This window comes from Xenopus laevis, chromosome 4L, assembly GCF_017654675.1.
Source record: "Xenopus laevis strain J_2021 chromosome 4L, Xenopus_laevis_v10.1, whole genome shotgun sequence".
In the NCBI taxonomy this organism is placed as follows: Eukaryota; Metazoa; Chordata; class Amphibia; order Anura; family Pipidae; genus Xenopus; species Xenopus laevis.
In genome coordinates, this window is record NC_054377.1 from 33,190,173 (window position 1) to 33,207,835 (window position 17,663).

Below are 17,663 nucleotides of genomic sequence, written 5' to 3' on the forward strand. Positions count from 1 at the left end.
ACAGAAATAAATTTAAATAGTTATAGAAGTAATATAAAATGCTACTCGCAATATCACTCAAGTTAACTCAAATGCACTGTCAAAACAAATGAACGTTTTTATACTTTCTGTTTATGTAAAGTAGGTCACTATTAAAGATGTTAGGAGAAAATGATGTTCAAACTCAGATTTTGCATGGATGTGAAATTACCGTGTAATATCTATTGCAAAAACATTTTGTGCCCAGTTGTGTATTGAGACAGTTGTGCCATGCTGTGAAGAATTCTGTTTTATAACAATCTTTTTGCCTTTTGTGCCTTGATATTTAAATAAATATTATAATGACAAACTCTGGGTTGCTTTACAGAGATGGGCTAAAGCTTTCATGGGGATACTTGATACATTTTTAATAGGATATTGTTATATCACATTACCACTATTTATTATTAGGGATGCACCGAATCCAGGATTCAGTTCGGGATTCGGCCTTTTTCAGCAGGATTCGGCGAATCCTTCTACACAGCCGAATCCGAATCCTAATTTGCATATGCAAATTAGGGGCGGGGAGGCCATTTGCATGACTTTTTGTCAGAAAACAAGGAAGTAAAAAAAATTTCCCCTCCCACCCCTAATTTGAATATGCAAATTAGTGTTCGGTATTCGGCCGAATCTTTCACTAAGGATTTGGGTGTTCGGCCCCAAATCCAAAAAAGTGGATTCGGTGCATCCCTATTTATTATAACATTTTATTCTTTACACAAGGTTTAAAACTGTTATTTTCTGTCACATTAGAAGTTTAGATATTCTTACCGGTATATAGTTTTTTTTTATTTTTTTTATGGTCAAAACTGTTATTCGACTAGGGAATTATCCAAACTCGTGTTTCTTTTTTTTTTTTTTTTTTTTTTTTTTTTTTTTTAAAAATTCTAATTAGATTTTCAAGATTTATCATACTCTGACCCTTTAAGAATTTGAATTTGACTATTTGCCACCTAAAACCTGCCGAATTACAGTATTAGTCAATGGGAGTGTTGCAGTGACCAATTTGGAGTTGTTTGTAGCCTTCCTAACTTTACAGTTTTTTTCAAAGAAAAAACTTAAATCGAGTTTGAACCAATTCGAGTTTAAGATATTCGATTTTTATAATAAATAATTGATTATTCAAATTTAGAGAAAAATCTAATTCATGCAAGTTAAAAAAACTCACATAAATTAGAAATTCGAATATTGATAAATGTGCCTCCCCATAAGTTCAATGCACTTTTTCTCTTTTTGAATCTCAACCTTGTTTATCAGCCAGAGAGTAGTAAATGTTAATTAAAAGTGTAACTGGGACACTTATGATACAGTAAGGGTCATTTACTAATTCTGCAGACACAAGTGCAACAAGCGAGCTAAGTGGAGCAACATTGCAGACCTAGTACACTCGTAACACGCACAATTAAACAATTAATTAATACAATTAAACACTTGGGAGCCGATTTATCAAAGAAAAACTCCTCCATTCCTATGGAATTTTAGAAGTGTTTACATCAAAGGGTTGAATTCTAACTTTCACTTATTAATAAATACACTTCTAAAAATTCCTCAGGAATGAATGTGTGTGAATTTTTCTGTGGTAAAGCTCATTTCACAGTTTGATCTGCACATGATGATCTGCACCTAAGAATTTAGTGTTCTACACCTAATACCAGATTAAAATTATGATTTGGGCACTGGAATTTGTTAGGGACAATGTACAAAGTGCAAAAAATGAGGTGTGCTTTGCACCTTGCCCAAGCTCCCTAATGGCACAGATCCTGACAGCATATCTAGAATCTCTGCCATAAAAATAGGGCTCTTTTTTCCATAAGGAAGCTTTGTTTCCTTCAAACAACACTGCTTTAGGCATAAATGCTGCTTCCAGGAGAAGGCAAAGATTTTTTATTCTGATGCAAGAAAAGAGGAATGAAAGCCTAATAAACAATTAAAGGGGACCCGTCACCCAAAAAACAACATTCCAAATCCTATTTTATCACATTAGTCAAGCAAAATGAAATTTAATTACACTATATCAATTATTTGAATCTTGTTTCCTTCAGTCTGGGAATTTATAATTATAACAAGCAGGCAGGAGCCATTTTGTGGACACTGTTATTAAGACAAGTCTTGTATCATCTCAGAATCTTGTTTGTGCACCAGAATGGGAGACCTGATGTCCATTTCCTTGCCCTGGCTACACAATTAAACGGTAAAGAGAACTGGGGAATGTGGGGAGAGCAGTGACATGTAGGAAGTGCTGAATGGAAAGTGAAAGTAATTGTCTGCCCCGCCTCTATGCCACTGGCATAGAGGAAGGGCAGACAACATTTGATTGACAGCTGAGATTTTTAAATGAGCTTACAACAGCTATGAATGCTTTAATAAAAAATAGAAATTGGATTTCATGTTTAATTTGAAAAGGACTTTTATTATACAGATTTTTGTGTTTGGGTGACAGGTCCACTTTACCTGCTTACCTTTATAAAATAAAGTGATATTTGCAGTGTGCTTTATAGAAAGTACCGTGTCCATTTCAGAGACGCAGTACTGTATTTGGTGTCATGTGCGACAATTGTCAAAAAACGATGCTGTACATGGGGATGCTGACCAGTGCAATGTTGGGTCAGAGGCCCCCTTTGCAAGGTTTCTTTTTTTTAAAAAGTTTTTTTTCCCCCAGAGTAAAAATCAAACTGATTATCAACTAAATGTATCAATTTGGAATAGTTTACAGAGTTGTTGACCCCCCGACCCCAAAGCTGCTTCAGAAGGACATAAGAATGTGAAAAATGAAAGTTTACACTGCAATATTCGAAAAATGGTCACAAATTAAAAATAGAAAGAAGCTGGAAAAAGTCTTTATTTCTGGTGATGGTGAACTATCTGAAAACAACTGAACTGAAGTGTTTGAAGGAGAATAATCTCTTTAATGCACATGGCACGGGTAGCTTGCACATCTGGGAAGACACCATTAATGCTGAATGATATATACAAAATATACAAGTTTTGAGCAGCATATGTTGCCAAGACCCCAAATTGTTGAGCAGCTGATATTCTTAATCTGGCAAGAATGGGACAACATTTCACTTTCAAAACTACAACAATTATTCTCCACATTTACAGTGTTGTTAAAAGAAACACAGTGGGAAACGTGCCCCTTTCCCAACTTTTTTTGGATATTTTTTTCGGAAAACAATTACATTCCTGTTTCTGATATGTTGTCTTTTGGATTGGGTTTACATGATTTCATAGCATTGTTTTCATTTATAGTATACAAAGTGTCCCAACTCTCTTGGAAAAGGTGTTGTTCCTAATGCTCCCTATTTTAATGAAATTGATACATTTTACTACTGTACGCATGTGCAAGTCTGAAAAAGGCAGAAGGTATCCCTAGTAAATATAGATATAATGATAGCATGGCCTGACCTGTGCAATTTTTTTCTGATTTTTATTACTGGTTTGGTGAAAAATAATTGATTTAATACCATGGGAATGCCTGATATATTGGCTCTCCCTTTTATCCTTTTCTTATCCATAGTTACATAGTTAAATCGGGTTGGAAAAAGACAAAGTCTATCAAGTTCAACCCCTCCAAATGAAAACCCAGCATCCTTACACACACCCCTCCATACTTTCACATACATTATATATACCCATACCTACACTAACTATAGAGTTTTGTATCACAATAGCCTTTGATATTATGTCTGTCCAAAAAATCATCGAAGCCATTCTTAAAGGCATTAACTGAATCAGCCATCACAACATCACCCGGCAGTGCATTCCACAACCTCGCTGTCCTTACTGTAAAGAACCACCTATGTTGCTTCAAATGAAATTTCTTTTCTTCTAGTTTTAAGGGTTGGCCTCTGGTACACTGATCCACTTTATGGGTAAAAAGGTCATGTCCCCTCACAAGCACCTTTTTTCCAGAGAAAACAACCCCAACCTTGACAGTCTAACCTCATAATTTGTCTTCCATCCCTCTAACCAGTTTAGTTGCACTTCTCTGCACTCTATCCAGCTCATTTATATCCCTCTTAAGGACTGGAGTCCAAAACTGCACTGCATACTCCAGATGAGGCCTCACCAGGGACCTATAAAGAGGCATAATTAATTAATTATGTTTTTATCCCTTGAGTTAATGCCCTTTTTTATGCAAGACAGAACTTTATTTGCTTTAGTAGCCACAGAATGACACTGCCCAGAATTAGACAACTTGTTATCTACAAAAAACCCTAGATCCTTCTCATATAAGGAAACTCCCAACACACTGCCATTTAGTGTATAGCTTGCATTTATATTATTTTTGCCAAAGTGCATAGCCTTGTTTTAATCAACATTGAACCTCATTTTCCAGTTTGCTGTCCAGTTTCCCAACTTAGACAAATCACTCTGCAAAGTGGCAGCATCCTGCATGGAACCTATAGTTCTGCACAATTTAGTACCATTTGCAAAAATAGAAACAGTATTTTAAATGCCCACCTCCAGGTCATTAATAAACAAGTTGAAAAGCAAGGGACCTATTACAGAGCCCTGCGGTACTCCACTAACAAAATTGGTCCAATTAGAAAATGTTCCATTTATCACCACTCTTTGTAGTCGATCTTTTAGCCAGTTCTCTGGTACAAATACTATGTTCCAGTCCAACGTTTCTTAATTTAACTAGTAACCTTTTGTGTGGCACTGTATCAAATGCTTTAGCAAAGTCTAAGTAAATCACATCCACTGCCATCCCAGAATCAAGGTCCCTGCAGGGCCGGATTTACATAGTGGGCGCCCCTAGGCCAACTGACGTTTGTTGCCCCTGCCCCCTCCGCTTTATTCATGCAAATTTTTATCATTTGGACTGGTGAAATGGGCATTGGTGCACGGGACTGTATCTCCAGCCCATCCCCAATATTTTTGAATCAAAGTGGGTGTGGGTCCCTGCTTACCTTCTCATAAAAAGAAATTAAGTTAGTCTGGCAAGATCTATTACACATAAAAACATGAAGGCACACACTCAAAGTATTATGATTTGCTATGACGTCCAGTATCTTATGCCTTCGAAAAGCTTTCCTACCAATGACGTCAGACTAACTGGCCTATAGTTTTGAGGCTGAGAATGGGATCGTTTTTTGAATAGAGGCACCACATTAGCAATTCGCCAGTCTCTCGGCACTATGCCAGACCTCAATGAATCCTGAAAAATTTTAAAAAGAGGTTTAGCAATCACAGTGCTAAGCTTTCTAAGTACCTTGGGATGAATAACATCTGGCCCCGGACCTTTGTTTATCTTAACATGTTGTAGTCTCTTTTGAATTTCCTCATGTGTGAACCATGCAGCATTAGTAGTAATACTAGAATTGGGACTATTAAAAACAGGGCCGCCATCAGAAATCTCAGGGCCCCAAACGAAAAAATTTCCTTGACCCCCTGGGCTGCGCCCACCACAAGCCCCACCTACAGGTTCGCCCTCCCCACCCCACAGGTCCACCCCCCATCATACACTTAAAAAAATAAAAATATTGGTGGCTACGGTTCCCACCCCATTAAAAAAAACATTTGTGGTCAGGGCCCCCCATTAAAAAATATTGGTGGTCAGAACCCCACATGGGGGAAAAAATTGGTGGCCAGCCCCCCCCCCCGCATTATAAGAAAATTGGTGGCCAGGGCCCCCTTAAACGTCCATGTAAAAAAAACTTGCCCCCCCAGGAGTTTAAAAAAAATTTGGTGCCCAGGGCGCCACCACACAACAGGGACCACAAAGGGTTACCTTTAGGGGGGCCCATCTGCTTTCAGTGAGCTGCCGACTACAGAAGGGAGCACAGGTGGCTACATCCAGTGACAGCATTTTCTTCCCTTATTGGTCACAGAATTTCAAGTCCTGGTAAAGCTGCATGGTGATTGGATGAGCTGGAGAAGAAGTTCAAACCTCAGCTATCCAATCCCTGAGCAGCTCAACCGGGACTTAAACTCAGTGACCAATAAGGGGAAGTAATGGATTATTTTTATTGCTTGCTGCAATATCCTTTTCCATATCAATGTTAGCTTGCCTTATAGCTTCTTTGCATGATTTATTGGCCTCTTTGTACCTTATAAATGATTCAGCTGTCCAGTTACTTGCAATTTAAGAAAGGATTAGAAAGGGAAAAGGAAACAGGCTGCTGTAGGGTTGCCACCTGTCCGGTTTTGACCCGGGTATTTTGAGGGGCTGCCCGGGTCTATACTTCCCTTGATTGACATGGTGATCGGCCAATCACTGACCGCTGCATCATAGTCCCACCCACTGACGGCACATGTCTGCCCACTGACGTCATAGCCCCACCCACTGATGTCGCGGGTCCGCCCACTGATGTCACAGACATGCCCACTGACGTCACAGACCCCCCGCCCGGTCTCAGCCAGACAAAAGTGGCAACCCTAGGCTGCTGACGGGAAAAAGCAACTAAAAGCAAACAAATCAACTGAAAAGAATACGTATTTGTTAATAACTGCTATTTTATAGTAAGGTTTTATATTTAAATACTGTGGTTTCATTTTTTTATAGTTTTTTTCTGTCTTGGGTGCTAAATAGCAAAGTTTGGTGTGCTAGTGTGCTTACGTCAAGTTTGTCACAGCCTGCTTTACTTTGCAGTTCGTTTTCTCTCAGTTTGAGGGGGTGGACTTACTGAAATATCACGACTTTCCCTTTGATATCCTGTGCTGATGCCAGAAAAGGTACAAAGTTTCTGAAACTCAATAAGAGGCTTTTTGGCAGAGTCCAGAACACTCAGCAGCTGCTCTTGGAAACTTCTGTAACAATTTCAGATAAGCAAAAATACAATTGTAACTATTTAAGATAAGCAGGGAGCTTGGGAGAACTGAGACTAGCAACTCAAAGGGCAGTTTGCTTTCATTAGCAAGACTGTTATAACACATAAAACATTGCACTGAAAGTTCCAGAAATGTGTTCAAACCTGCCAAATTTTGTAAAATGGACATGGTAATTAGGGTGTGTGGCCATAAAATGGTGTGGTCAAAAAATTTGCTGTGCTGCACATCTTTTTGTCCCTCTTTCTGTTTTTAAATGTTGGAAGGTATGCCTATGTGAACTGGCAATAGGACTATTTGGCAATATATCCAGTTTTTATGCAACAAAAGCTTGTCACCAAGCCAGGATTTAAAAATTTAGCACTTGCTTTAAGACCACCGAGAGCAACAGCCAAGGAGTTGATGAGTAACCTTGCTCAGGAGCCACTGGTTGGGGACCACTGTTTTCCACAGCAGCTTTTAGCAATAAGCACAGAATAGTTGCTCCAGAAAAATAACACTAACAATATTTTAGCTCTGAGTGCCATGACAGACTCACACAATCAGGATTTGGAAATTTTTTCTGCATTTGACGAAAATCAGATGAAATACCTGGAATTACGCTGTAAAACATACCTCCCAACATTTTGGAAGTAAAAAGAGGGACAAAAATTTTTTTCTGCACGTAGCGCAGCAATTTTTTGACCACACCCCTTTCTGTGGCCACCCCCCCTAATTTCCATGTTTGTTTTGGCAGGTTATGAAAGTTTGAAAATATTTCTCCTTATCTAAACTGTGTTTTTGTTTTTCAAAATTGTTACAAAGTATCTTATTTGCACCTGTTAGTTGTTCTGGGCTCTCTGCTAAAAGCCAATTAAGTGAGAAACTTTGTTTCTTTTTCTGGCTGTTCAGTGCAGAGAAAAGAGGGACTTTCCAGTACAAATGAGGGACTGCGGGTTGAGCTGTCAAAAGAGGGACTGTCCCTCCGAAAAAGGGACAGTTGGGAGGTATGCTGTAAAATATGATAAAATGCATGTGAAAAGAACAGATTTCTCTTCTAAATTACAATTTGCAATTGTGTAAATAAATAAACACAGGATGTGAGTGAATAACAGATTTTAAAAAATTGTTTACTGAAGTCATTCCAGGAGAGCATTTTGGTCATTTTTTCTAAAAGTTATAGTTTTTTTAATCTCACTTTGGCTACTTAAAATGTAGTAAACCATTTCCTGGTTCATGAAAAAAGACAACTATTCATAAACGTTTTCCTTTTTTATTTCAATTAGCAGAATTCATTAAATTGTACTTAAAGGTTCGAGTTCCTGTATTAGAGCCTGGATGTTTGACTGACAAAAAGAAAGGCTATTCTTATTTCAGCAGAACATACCCACAGTAAACTCAAAATACATTATGGAACGCTCTAGTTTTATTTTGTCCCATAAACTCAACCGGTCGTGACGTCAAACGATCAGATCACATGTCAAAGACGCTCTCAAAAAAAAAGGAGCGTATCAAGTGGGTGTGACTGGGTGACGTTGGTATAAGGATCAACCAATGAAATGCATTTGCTGTTAGGCGACTGAATTGAGAGGTCTTTCTGCTGGAACCATAAAAGTTGTTTAGCGCTTAGATCGTGGAAAATCGAAGACAGGAAGGGAAAGTGATTAGCGAAAAATCGCGAACACGTTGTGGCTCCATGAGTGCCGCGCATTGCGGTTGGGAAGATTTGGACTTCAGGGCCATCTTCGGTGAAGAGACTTTAGAGAACAACGATTCAGCTGGTACGTGTCTTATGCTCTGGGTTTTAATGGCTAAACATTATTTACTTCAAATTTGTGTGTTAGAGGCGGGGCCCACTTGTTCACGTGTCACAACACGAAGGAGGAGGGGCGCGGAACTACCTGGTAACCTGTCATGGAATGGTTTAACTCCAGGAAGACACTAATAGAGGGCGCTGTTTTGATAATTCGTTATACAGAGTTTGACTTTTAAGTTTGCAGTTGCCAAATATATGTTGGATCCAAAAGTAGTATTATTGTGAATATCCGTATCTTACAGTAGTTGTGAGTATTGCTTCTTTAAAGAACTGCGAAAGATTATTACACGGATAAGGTTGGAGAAATCGCGAAGATGAATGTGAAAGAATAGCTTTTGTGGCATAAAGTTGCATATTGGCTGCAGAACAGACTTCTCGTGTGCTATCTTACCATTGTTTAGAAGGATACATTATATAGTGAATAAAGTACCCCCTCTTGTAAAATATATAGTGGATAATGTACCCCCTACTGTAATTTATAAAGATATTATAAGTCAAAATTTTCATTTTCCTTGTGCTGCATTGAGTGCGTCGTCAGTTGCAGGTTAAAGACAGCTGGGGGGGGGGTGAGGGTGAATAAAGGAAGGTGACAGAATTCAGGAACAGAGAGTGATGGCTAAAGGCGGAACGAAACCGGAGTTGGACTGTGTGAGGGAGACTGGAATGACATCGTGGAGGGGGAGCTAAAGGAGCAGACACGGAGGAGCAGGAAGTTAAAGTTAAAACGGTGAGTGAAAGGTAGGGGGAGTGTGACAGAGAGGCACTTTGGGAAGGGGAGGGAGATGATAGAAGCATAATGTGACGGGAGCCAGACGGAGGGGGTGGGGCTAAGTAGAGCTGGACCTTACACTGACTAATTAAGGGTAAGGCCAGACGAGGAGATTCGGGGAGATTTTGTCGCCTGGCGACTTATCGCCACGTCTTTTGCGCGACTATCTCCCCAAACTGCCTCAGTGTCTTTTCCCCATAGGCTACAGCGCAAAATCGCCTGCGCTAATGCACACGCGGCGATGCGTTTTCAATAGTCGCCCAAAGTTGCCTCAGTGAGGCAACTTTGGACGACTATTGAAAACGCATCGCCGCGTGTGCATTAGCGCAGGCGACTTTTCATTATAGCCTATGGGGAAAAAACGCTGAGGCAGTTCGGGGAGATAGTCGCGCAAAAGACGTGGCGATAAGTCGCCAGGCAACAAAATCTCCCCGAATCTCCTCGTCTGGCCTTACCCTAAATTTCCAGAACCCACCAGCACACCCTGGCCTCTCCAGCATAAGTTGGCCCGGTGCACAGTCAGAAGGGATCGGCAACCCCAATTGTAGTCAGCGTAATAAAAGAAAAACTGGCACTCAGAGCTCGATGCATGCGGGCCCTGACGAAGGGGCCCGCCCCCGAAACGTTACATTGTAATAAACATGCAGGGCTTTGCCCGCATGCTTCGAGCTCTGAGTGCCAGTTTTTCTTTTATTACGCTTACCCTAAAACAGGCCATAGTTATGAGACCGGAGGAGCGCGCCGTGTAAAGATAAAGCTGAGCCAGCGAATTACAGAAGCGGGACGCAGTGGAGGAAAAGAGAAGCAGCGGCAAGTTACGTCTCTGGCTTATAAACGGCGCGTTCTGATGTCAGAACGCGCCGTTTATAAGGATATAATTTACAGTCTGGTCCCCTAGGGAATTGACCAGACTGTAGATTATATAGTGAATAAAGTACCCCCTCTTGTAAAATATAAGGATATTATAAGTCACCGAGGAGTTTCATGACCATATAAAAACACGAGGCCGAAGGCCGAGTGTTTTTATACAGGTCATGGAACTCCGAGGTAACTTCTAATATCCTCATATTTTACAACTGGGGGTACTTTATTTATTATAATACACAAGTTTCAATGAGTCATGTGACAGAAATTACATTAGAACTCACCGTTTATAACTGATGACATCAGAACTCACCGTTTATAAGGATATAATTTACAGGATATTCATGGCTTTTGTGTATTATAAGGATATTATAAATTACCAAGGAGTTTCATGACCATATAAAAACACGAGGCCGAGTTCTTTTATACATGTCATGGAACTCCGAGGTAACTTTAATATCCTCATATTTTGCAACTGGGGGTACTTTATTTATTATAATACACAAGTTTTAGTGAGTCATGTGACAGAAATGACATCAGGACTCACCGTTTATAACTAATGACATCAGAACTCACCGTTTATAAGGATATCATTTACAAGATATTCATGGCTTTTGTGTATTTTGTTATTTTCTCTTTTACTGACTCTAGAGTGGTGGACTCCTTATCGCAGTCGATAATTAATATGTATTTAATTTCTCCATATCAAACTCAATCCTTCTGGAGTGTCTAGGAGCCATGACATTCCATTTGTGGTTCATCTAAGCAGTTGTGTAGCCATATAACATATGGTGACCTCCACAGCACTCCACATGGGGCTTATAACCCGATCTGCCACTTCACCTCTCCTGAAAGTCATGCCATTCTGTTTTTAAAAATGTTCATTTTAATGGAAGATCCGTCTGACTATTGCTTTCTCATTGGGAGCCAGTGTCAATATGTGGTATTTTGCAAAGGAAGAAATTGCACAGTTAAGAAAATGAACCTTGCAAGATTCTATATAAAATACCATAGGTTAAAAGGTTGAACTTCATGGACGTGTGTTTTTTTTTTTTTTTCTTCAACCTAACTTACTATGTTACCATGGGGGACATTATAAAGGGGTTGTTCACCTTTGAGATAACTTTTTAGTATGATGTAGAGTGATATTCTGAGACAATTTGCAATTGGTTTTCATTTTTTATTATTTATGGTTTTTGAGTTATTTACCTTTTTATTCTGCAGCTCTACAATTTGCATCTTAAGCAATCTGGTAACTAGGGTCCAAATTACCCTAGCAACCATGCATCAATTTGAATATGAATAGGAGAGGGCCTGAATAGAAGGATCAGTAATAAAAAAACAAAAAAACAAAAAAAAAAGTAACAATACATTTGTAGCCTTGCAGAGCATTTGTTTTTTAGAAGGGTGTTAGCGACACTAATTTGAAAGGTGCAAAGAGTCAGAAGAAAAAGGCAAATAATTATAAAACTATAAAAAAAAATAATGAAAACCAATTGAAAAGTTTCTTAGAATTGGCCGTTCCATAACACAATAAAAGTTACCTTAAAGGTGAACCACCCCTTTAATATGCTGTATACTTTTTAGTTGCCATAGTAACAAGTGCATGGGTAAATATATACACACACAAATCCTGGCGCTATAATAGGAAGTCTCCCGGTTCACAATTTATGGGCACAAATCCCGGTATGTACATATTTTAAGTTTAGCAATCGCTCACCATTCAGAATTTATGGCCCGGGTGCCCCATGGAAAAGATTTTCACTGGCACACAGGATTTTTTGCTGCAGGGTAAGCCCTTGCAAATTTTTAATGCAGTGCAGGTGCAACGTTTCGGGGCCACGCCCCATGCCCCCGGACCTCACGCTAATAAATTTGGAGCGGTACAAACTCCCCTCACATCAAGTTCAACAGGAAATCTTACCCAGGATGTGCTGTGACCCAGGTGCTGCCGCCCTGAGTCCATCACCAAGGAAAACGTATCCACAACTTGCAGAGTATCGATTGGACAGCGCACTCCAGGGCCCTCTTCATACAGAATCGCTCGTTTCCAAATTAAAGTTTAAAACACATTTCCTTTATTTAAACATCTTGGTACACCAGTTACACAGCGCCATGAGGTCTGACGTGTTTCGTGTCTCGTTTACATGGGTGTATATATATATATATATATATATATATATATATATATATATATATATATATATATATATATATATATATATATATATATATATATATATATATATATAATACGTTGAAGTGTGCAATGCTATTTTATTTATAGATATTGATATGCTTTTTTCCCCAAGAATATTGTTTTGCATACACACAGTTGTTTATACTAATATCTCTGCTCAAAATATGTCATGACAGCCAGATAGATGCAGAAGAAATGGGGCTGGGTGGGATCCCTGTCAAAAGCCAAAATATGCAGCTAGTCCCATGGGCTACTTGCTGCTCCAATGGCTGTACATCACCCTGAGAGGACTACAGCGGTCAAAGCACTGGCAATAAAAACATCTTAGTTGAAAACTTGGCACTGCAGCAGTAAAAGTAGCTCTCTGCTCTACACTAATTTAACAGCGTTGGGCAGCATTTTGAACTGCACTCTCAGAGAACGTCACACTCCTCTCTGTGAAATCTGTGTCTGGCAGTGAGAAACATCCTAGTTCAAAACTTGGCGCTGCGGAAGTTAAAGTAGCCCTCTGCTCTAGACTAATTTAACAGCGTTGGGCAGCATTTTGAACTTCACTCTCTGAATACTTCACACTCCTCTTTGTCAAATCCGTGTCTGGCAATACGAAACATCCTAGTTCAAAACTTGGCACTGCAGCAGTAAAAGCAGCTTTCTGCTCTACACTAATTTAAAAGAGTTGGGCAGCATTTTGAACTTCACTCTCAGCGTACGTCACGCTCCTCTCTGTCAATTCCGTGTCTGGCAATAAGAAATATCCTAGTTTAAAACTGGGCACTGCAGCAGTAAAATCAGCTCTCTGTTGTGCACTTATTTAACAGAGTTGGGCAGCATTTTGAACTTCACTATTAGAGTAGGTCACATTCCCCTCTGTCAGTATGTGGTGAATGTGCACAAGGATGGCTGCTGTAACCTTTTACCATCAATAAATAGTAGGTCCAACTAGGATAATGGGTCCCCCAGTGTGGGCTGGAGTTTATTCTGTTATTATATGACGTAGGGACACTTAATCCTTATATGCTTGAGATGGGGTCATTGTCTGATTATGTTAAATACAACAGTGTTTTCTCACCCAGTGAAAACAGTGTCTGGGTGCGTTGAGCCCAAATCGGTATTGTGTCGCAGATTTGCCTGACCTTCATCTTGGATTACAGTTGTTTCGTTGAAATTATTTCATCTGTCTATTTTTGGTGTGTGTATTGCACATCACCAAAAGGGAAGTGAGTAAAGCTGCATTTCCTCTTCTCTTATTATAAAATCTGGTAATTTGGGCTGGTGGACTGTGCCAATAAAGAGTAGAATTTGTTCATCACCTTACAGTATCTGACCAAGTGCTTACCTGCTGGGATACCTAGGAGGCCATACAGGGTATGGCCACCTTAAGCAGAATTGCAATATGGGAAAAACAGGAAGAAACTTTGTTGTTCAAATTCTTGTGTACAATATGATTATAGCATTCCTCATCGGGTAACAGAATGTTGGCAGACACTCCACAATGGCCAGAACATAACAGAGGCTATGTTCATATTTACAAATTGTTTATGTCCTTTCTTAGGGTAATGGCACAAGGGCATTTTATCACCTGAAAATATTATAGTATTGAAAATGCTTCTTTCTGTATTTTACATTATAATGCTTAGCTACTGTCATTTATCTTTAATACAAAGGTATTTTCATGTGACAGATAGGGTTGCTTCCTGGCCGGTACTTTACCGGTTTGGCCGGTAAAAATTGTGGTTGATCCCAATTTTATTAATAGGGAAAAAAGATAAATATATAGGGAGGTCGCTATTTTTTTCTGGAAAAGGTGGCAACCCTAGTGACAGAATGCCCCCTTGTGCCTATACCATTAGTGTTTTGTTGGTTTACAAAAACAACAGGTATTGATTTCATAATCTTGCTCCTATGCATTGTTATCCCAAGACTTACATGCCTTGGGTATATCCAAGGTAATACTTACCTTCCATTTCCCATATGTTTTTTTTTTGTGCTGCATTTTTTCCACCTAAAATGCTGCAGCAGAACATCCACTTCATCTATTTCCTTAAAACTGCACACCTACATCACCCGTACATATTATTGTTTGTCAAAAAATCAAATAAAAACACTTCAAGCTAACCATTGATTGGTTGTCAAGATCCAAGCTAACCACTGATTGGTTGTCATGGGTAACTGCCAAGGTAAAATATTTTCTGTGTATGTAAATGAGCCTCTCTTACTTAAAAGGCTATATTTTGGTATATTAAATAATGCTTTGATCTTATCAACTTTTCTATTGGTCTTGCTTTTTTTATAGTTCTGAAGTATTTGCATTATTCCTCTTTCCAGATTTCTTATGGGGTCACTGACCCTGGCAGCCAAAGAACTTTTGTTCTGTGAGTCTACAGCTTTATTGTAATTGCTATATTCTGTTGTAACCTTTGCTTTTGTGGATATTTTGATTAAGGGCATTACTACTGTGTTGCCATTTGTCTTATTATATTTTATTATCCTGTTCCTGATTCCACTTCCTGTATAGCTGAGAGCAAGCATGTTGCAAGCCAATTTTACCTGCCATGTTTTAATAAATGAACCAGAAGTTAATACGCTTGTTTCTTTGCTGCAGAATACAGCAGAATAATTTAACCCACTTTTATCCATGCAGTTTATCACACTTTCCATTTACTTTACTTACTTTACTTTCAAACCAAACCTTTGAGGGTAAATTAGACCATAGCAACCACATGGTTGCTGAAATTCCAAACTAGGGAACTACTATAGAAAATGTAAGTAATTTAAAATAAAAATTAAGACCAATGGCAGGCATCCCAAAATATCACTAAATAATTCTAATAGATTATTTAACATTTTTGCTGACCAGCAAGATTCATTTTTATTTGTGTAATCCAATTTTAGGCTTTTTCACCTGAATAATGTATACATTGCTGAATGGAAAAATCTCACAAACCTGTAACAATATACCTGAATAGCAGAAACAGTCCCAAGAAACCATAAATGATGCAACATTTGAATATATCACAGTTGATTAAGATAATGCCAATGTCCATGCTAAAATAAAATTATGATTGGAAATTAGGGATGCACCAAATCCAGGATTCGGTTCGGTATTCGGCCATTTTCAGCAGGATTTGGATTCGGCCGAATGCTTGTGCCTGGCCAAACCAAATTCAAATCCTTAAAATCATGTGACTTTTCGTCACAAAACATGGAAGTAAAAAAATTTTTTCCCTCCGCATATGCAAATTCGGGTTTGGTATTCAGCCAAATCTTTCACGAAGGATTTGGGGGTTCGGCCGAATCCAAAAAAGTAGATTCGGTGCATCCCTATTGAAAATGCAAATAATGAGTGAATTAAAAGATAGTAACATTGAAATGCGTGTCCAACTTCACTCTCAAAGTTTTAATAACAATGGTATGGTTGCGGCTGACCTGAAGAGATTTTAAAAACACAGACCTGTAAAAAAAAAAAAAAAAGTTCATGTGCACTCAAGGCTTGCTTAAAAAAGCAGAGTACACATTAGGCTAGGTCCAGAAGATGTTAGCAAGGTGAATTCTTAGCTTCCCTGCTGCTCCCTTTGCTTATTCAACAGTGGGCGGATTTCGTCTAAAAATGAAAAAAGTCGAGTTTCGCAGCTAAAATTTGCCATGTCTGCATGCAGAGATCTGCCTTCAAGCGGCCCTGACCATGAGCGTGCTTTTCTGACATAGCTTAAATAATTTAAGCTTTTCACCTGTGCACTCTCATTATGTTAAAAATGTACCGTACTTTGTTGCATTTGTCTTATGTTTAAAACCATTTTTTGGCTAAAGACGTGTTTAAGCAAGACGGAAATACTACAGCTGAGCCCTTACATGCTGCTGCATGTACAGTTTTGTAAAAATTCTTGTGGCTGAGTATTAATTTTGGCTCTTGTAATTTCAGCTCCCTAAGCACCTTTTCAAACAGAGTGCAGTGTAGAGCACCTTTTGTCCAACATCCGCCATCTCTTACCAGGGGCCTTTAAAGGAAAACTATACCTACTATACAATGTAGGTCTCTATAAAAAGATTTTGCATAAAACAGCTCATATGTAAAATCCTGCTTCATTTAAATAAACCATTTTCATAATAATATACTCTTCTAGTAGTATGTGCCATTGGGTAATCATAAATAGAAAATTGCCATTTTAAAACATAAGGGCCGCCCCCTGGGATCATAGGATTCACTGTACTCACTAACATACCAACAAAACATACATGTTAGGTCACATGAGCCAATTAACAGACAGAGTTCTATCTTTTGCTTCCACACTTCTTCCTGTTACAGTTAGAGTTGTAATATTTCTGGTCAGGTGATCGCTGAGGCAGCACACAGACCATCATCAAATGGTGGCTCAAGGCAAGAGATGTAAAAGGGCAATATTTACTTAAATATATATTCCAGTTTGGTAAGATTCTTTAATATGCCACTTTAATATGATATGAACTATATGTTGCTTAAGTGTTCATTTTGGGAGTATAGTTTTCCTTTAATACAATGTCCCACCACTAATTCAGCAGTCTATCCTCCTAAAAATTACCAGAATGGCATATGTTTCAACCCTCAGAAGTAGGTGAATTGCATAGCAACAAATGTCCGTTGTTAGACAAATATTAATTTACATTTCATTTATTGTACCAAGGACCATTGGCAGTATCTTTTCATATATACCTGTTATCCAGTTCTGTGAAGGCCATCTTTTAAAATCCGTCTTCAGCAAATAATTTTAATTAAAAAAAAAAAAAACAGGTCCCGAGCATATTATAGGCAGTATACTAAGGGATTGAACTTGATGAAAAACTGCCCTTTCAACCCAAATTGTAGTGGGACTATAGTACCGTATATACTCGTGTATAAGCCGACCCGAGTATAAGCCGAGGTACCTAATTTTACCTAGAAAAACTGGGTAAACTTATTGACTCGAGTATAAGCCTAGGCTGAGAAATGATGGACTGGGAGACTTGGCACTCTATTACTAAATACCCCCAGAGCTCACAAAAAGATGGCACAGCAGCAAGTACATGTATAATACCCCCAGATATCATAGCAGAATGGCACAGATTTAATGCCTGCACTGCTCTCTGGCTTTAACTAGAAAGTGGACCAGTAGCCAGCACAATAACCCAGGGACAACTAAACAGAGGCACTGACTGACCGTATGGGTGGGAAAGTGGTGAGAAGGCTGCAGACTGCAGTGCTAATGTGATAGTAGCAGCTCCTTCCTTGC

General features: G+C 38.9%; 1 protein-coding gene across 2 annotated transcripts in view; it reads left to right on the forward strand.

Moving 5' to 3' along the window:
- The first annotated feature begins 8,275 nt into the window (after window positions 1–8,275).
- The window catches only part of nfatc3.L (nuclear factor of activated T cells 3 L homeolog), a 50,790-nt gene continuing 41,402 nt past the window's right edge, over window positions 8,276–17,663 (forward strand). Inside the window, exon 1 of one of the 2 annotated variants that reach the window (XM_018257763.2) lies at window positions 8,276–8,552. In XM_018257763.2, the coding sequence (XP_018113252.1) occupies window positions 8,468–8,552 (85 nt within the window). In that variant the 5' untranslated portion in view covers window positions 8,276–8,467. The remainder of the gene's footprint in view (window positions 8,553–17,663) is intronic. The other variant, XM_018257762.2, reaches the window with a different exon arrangement.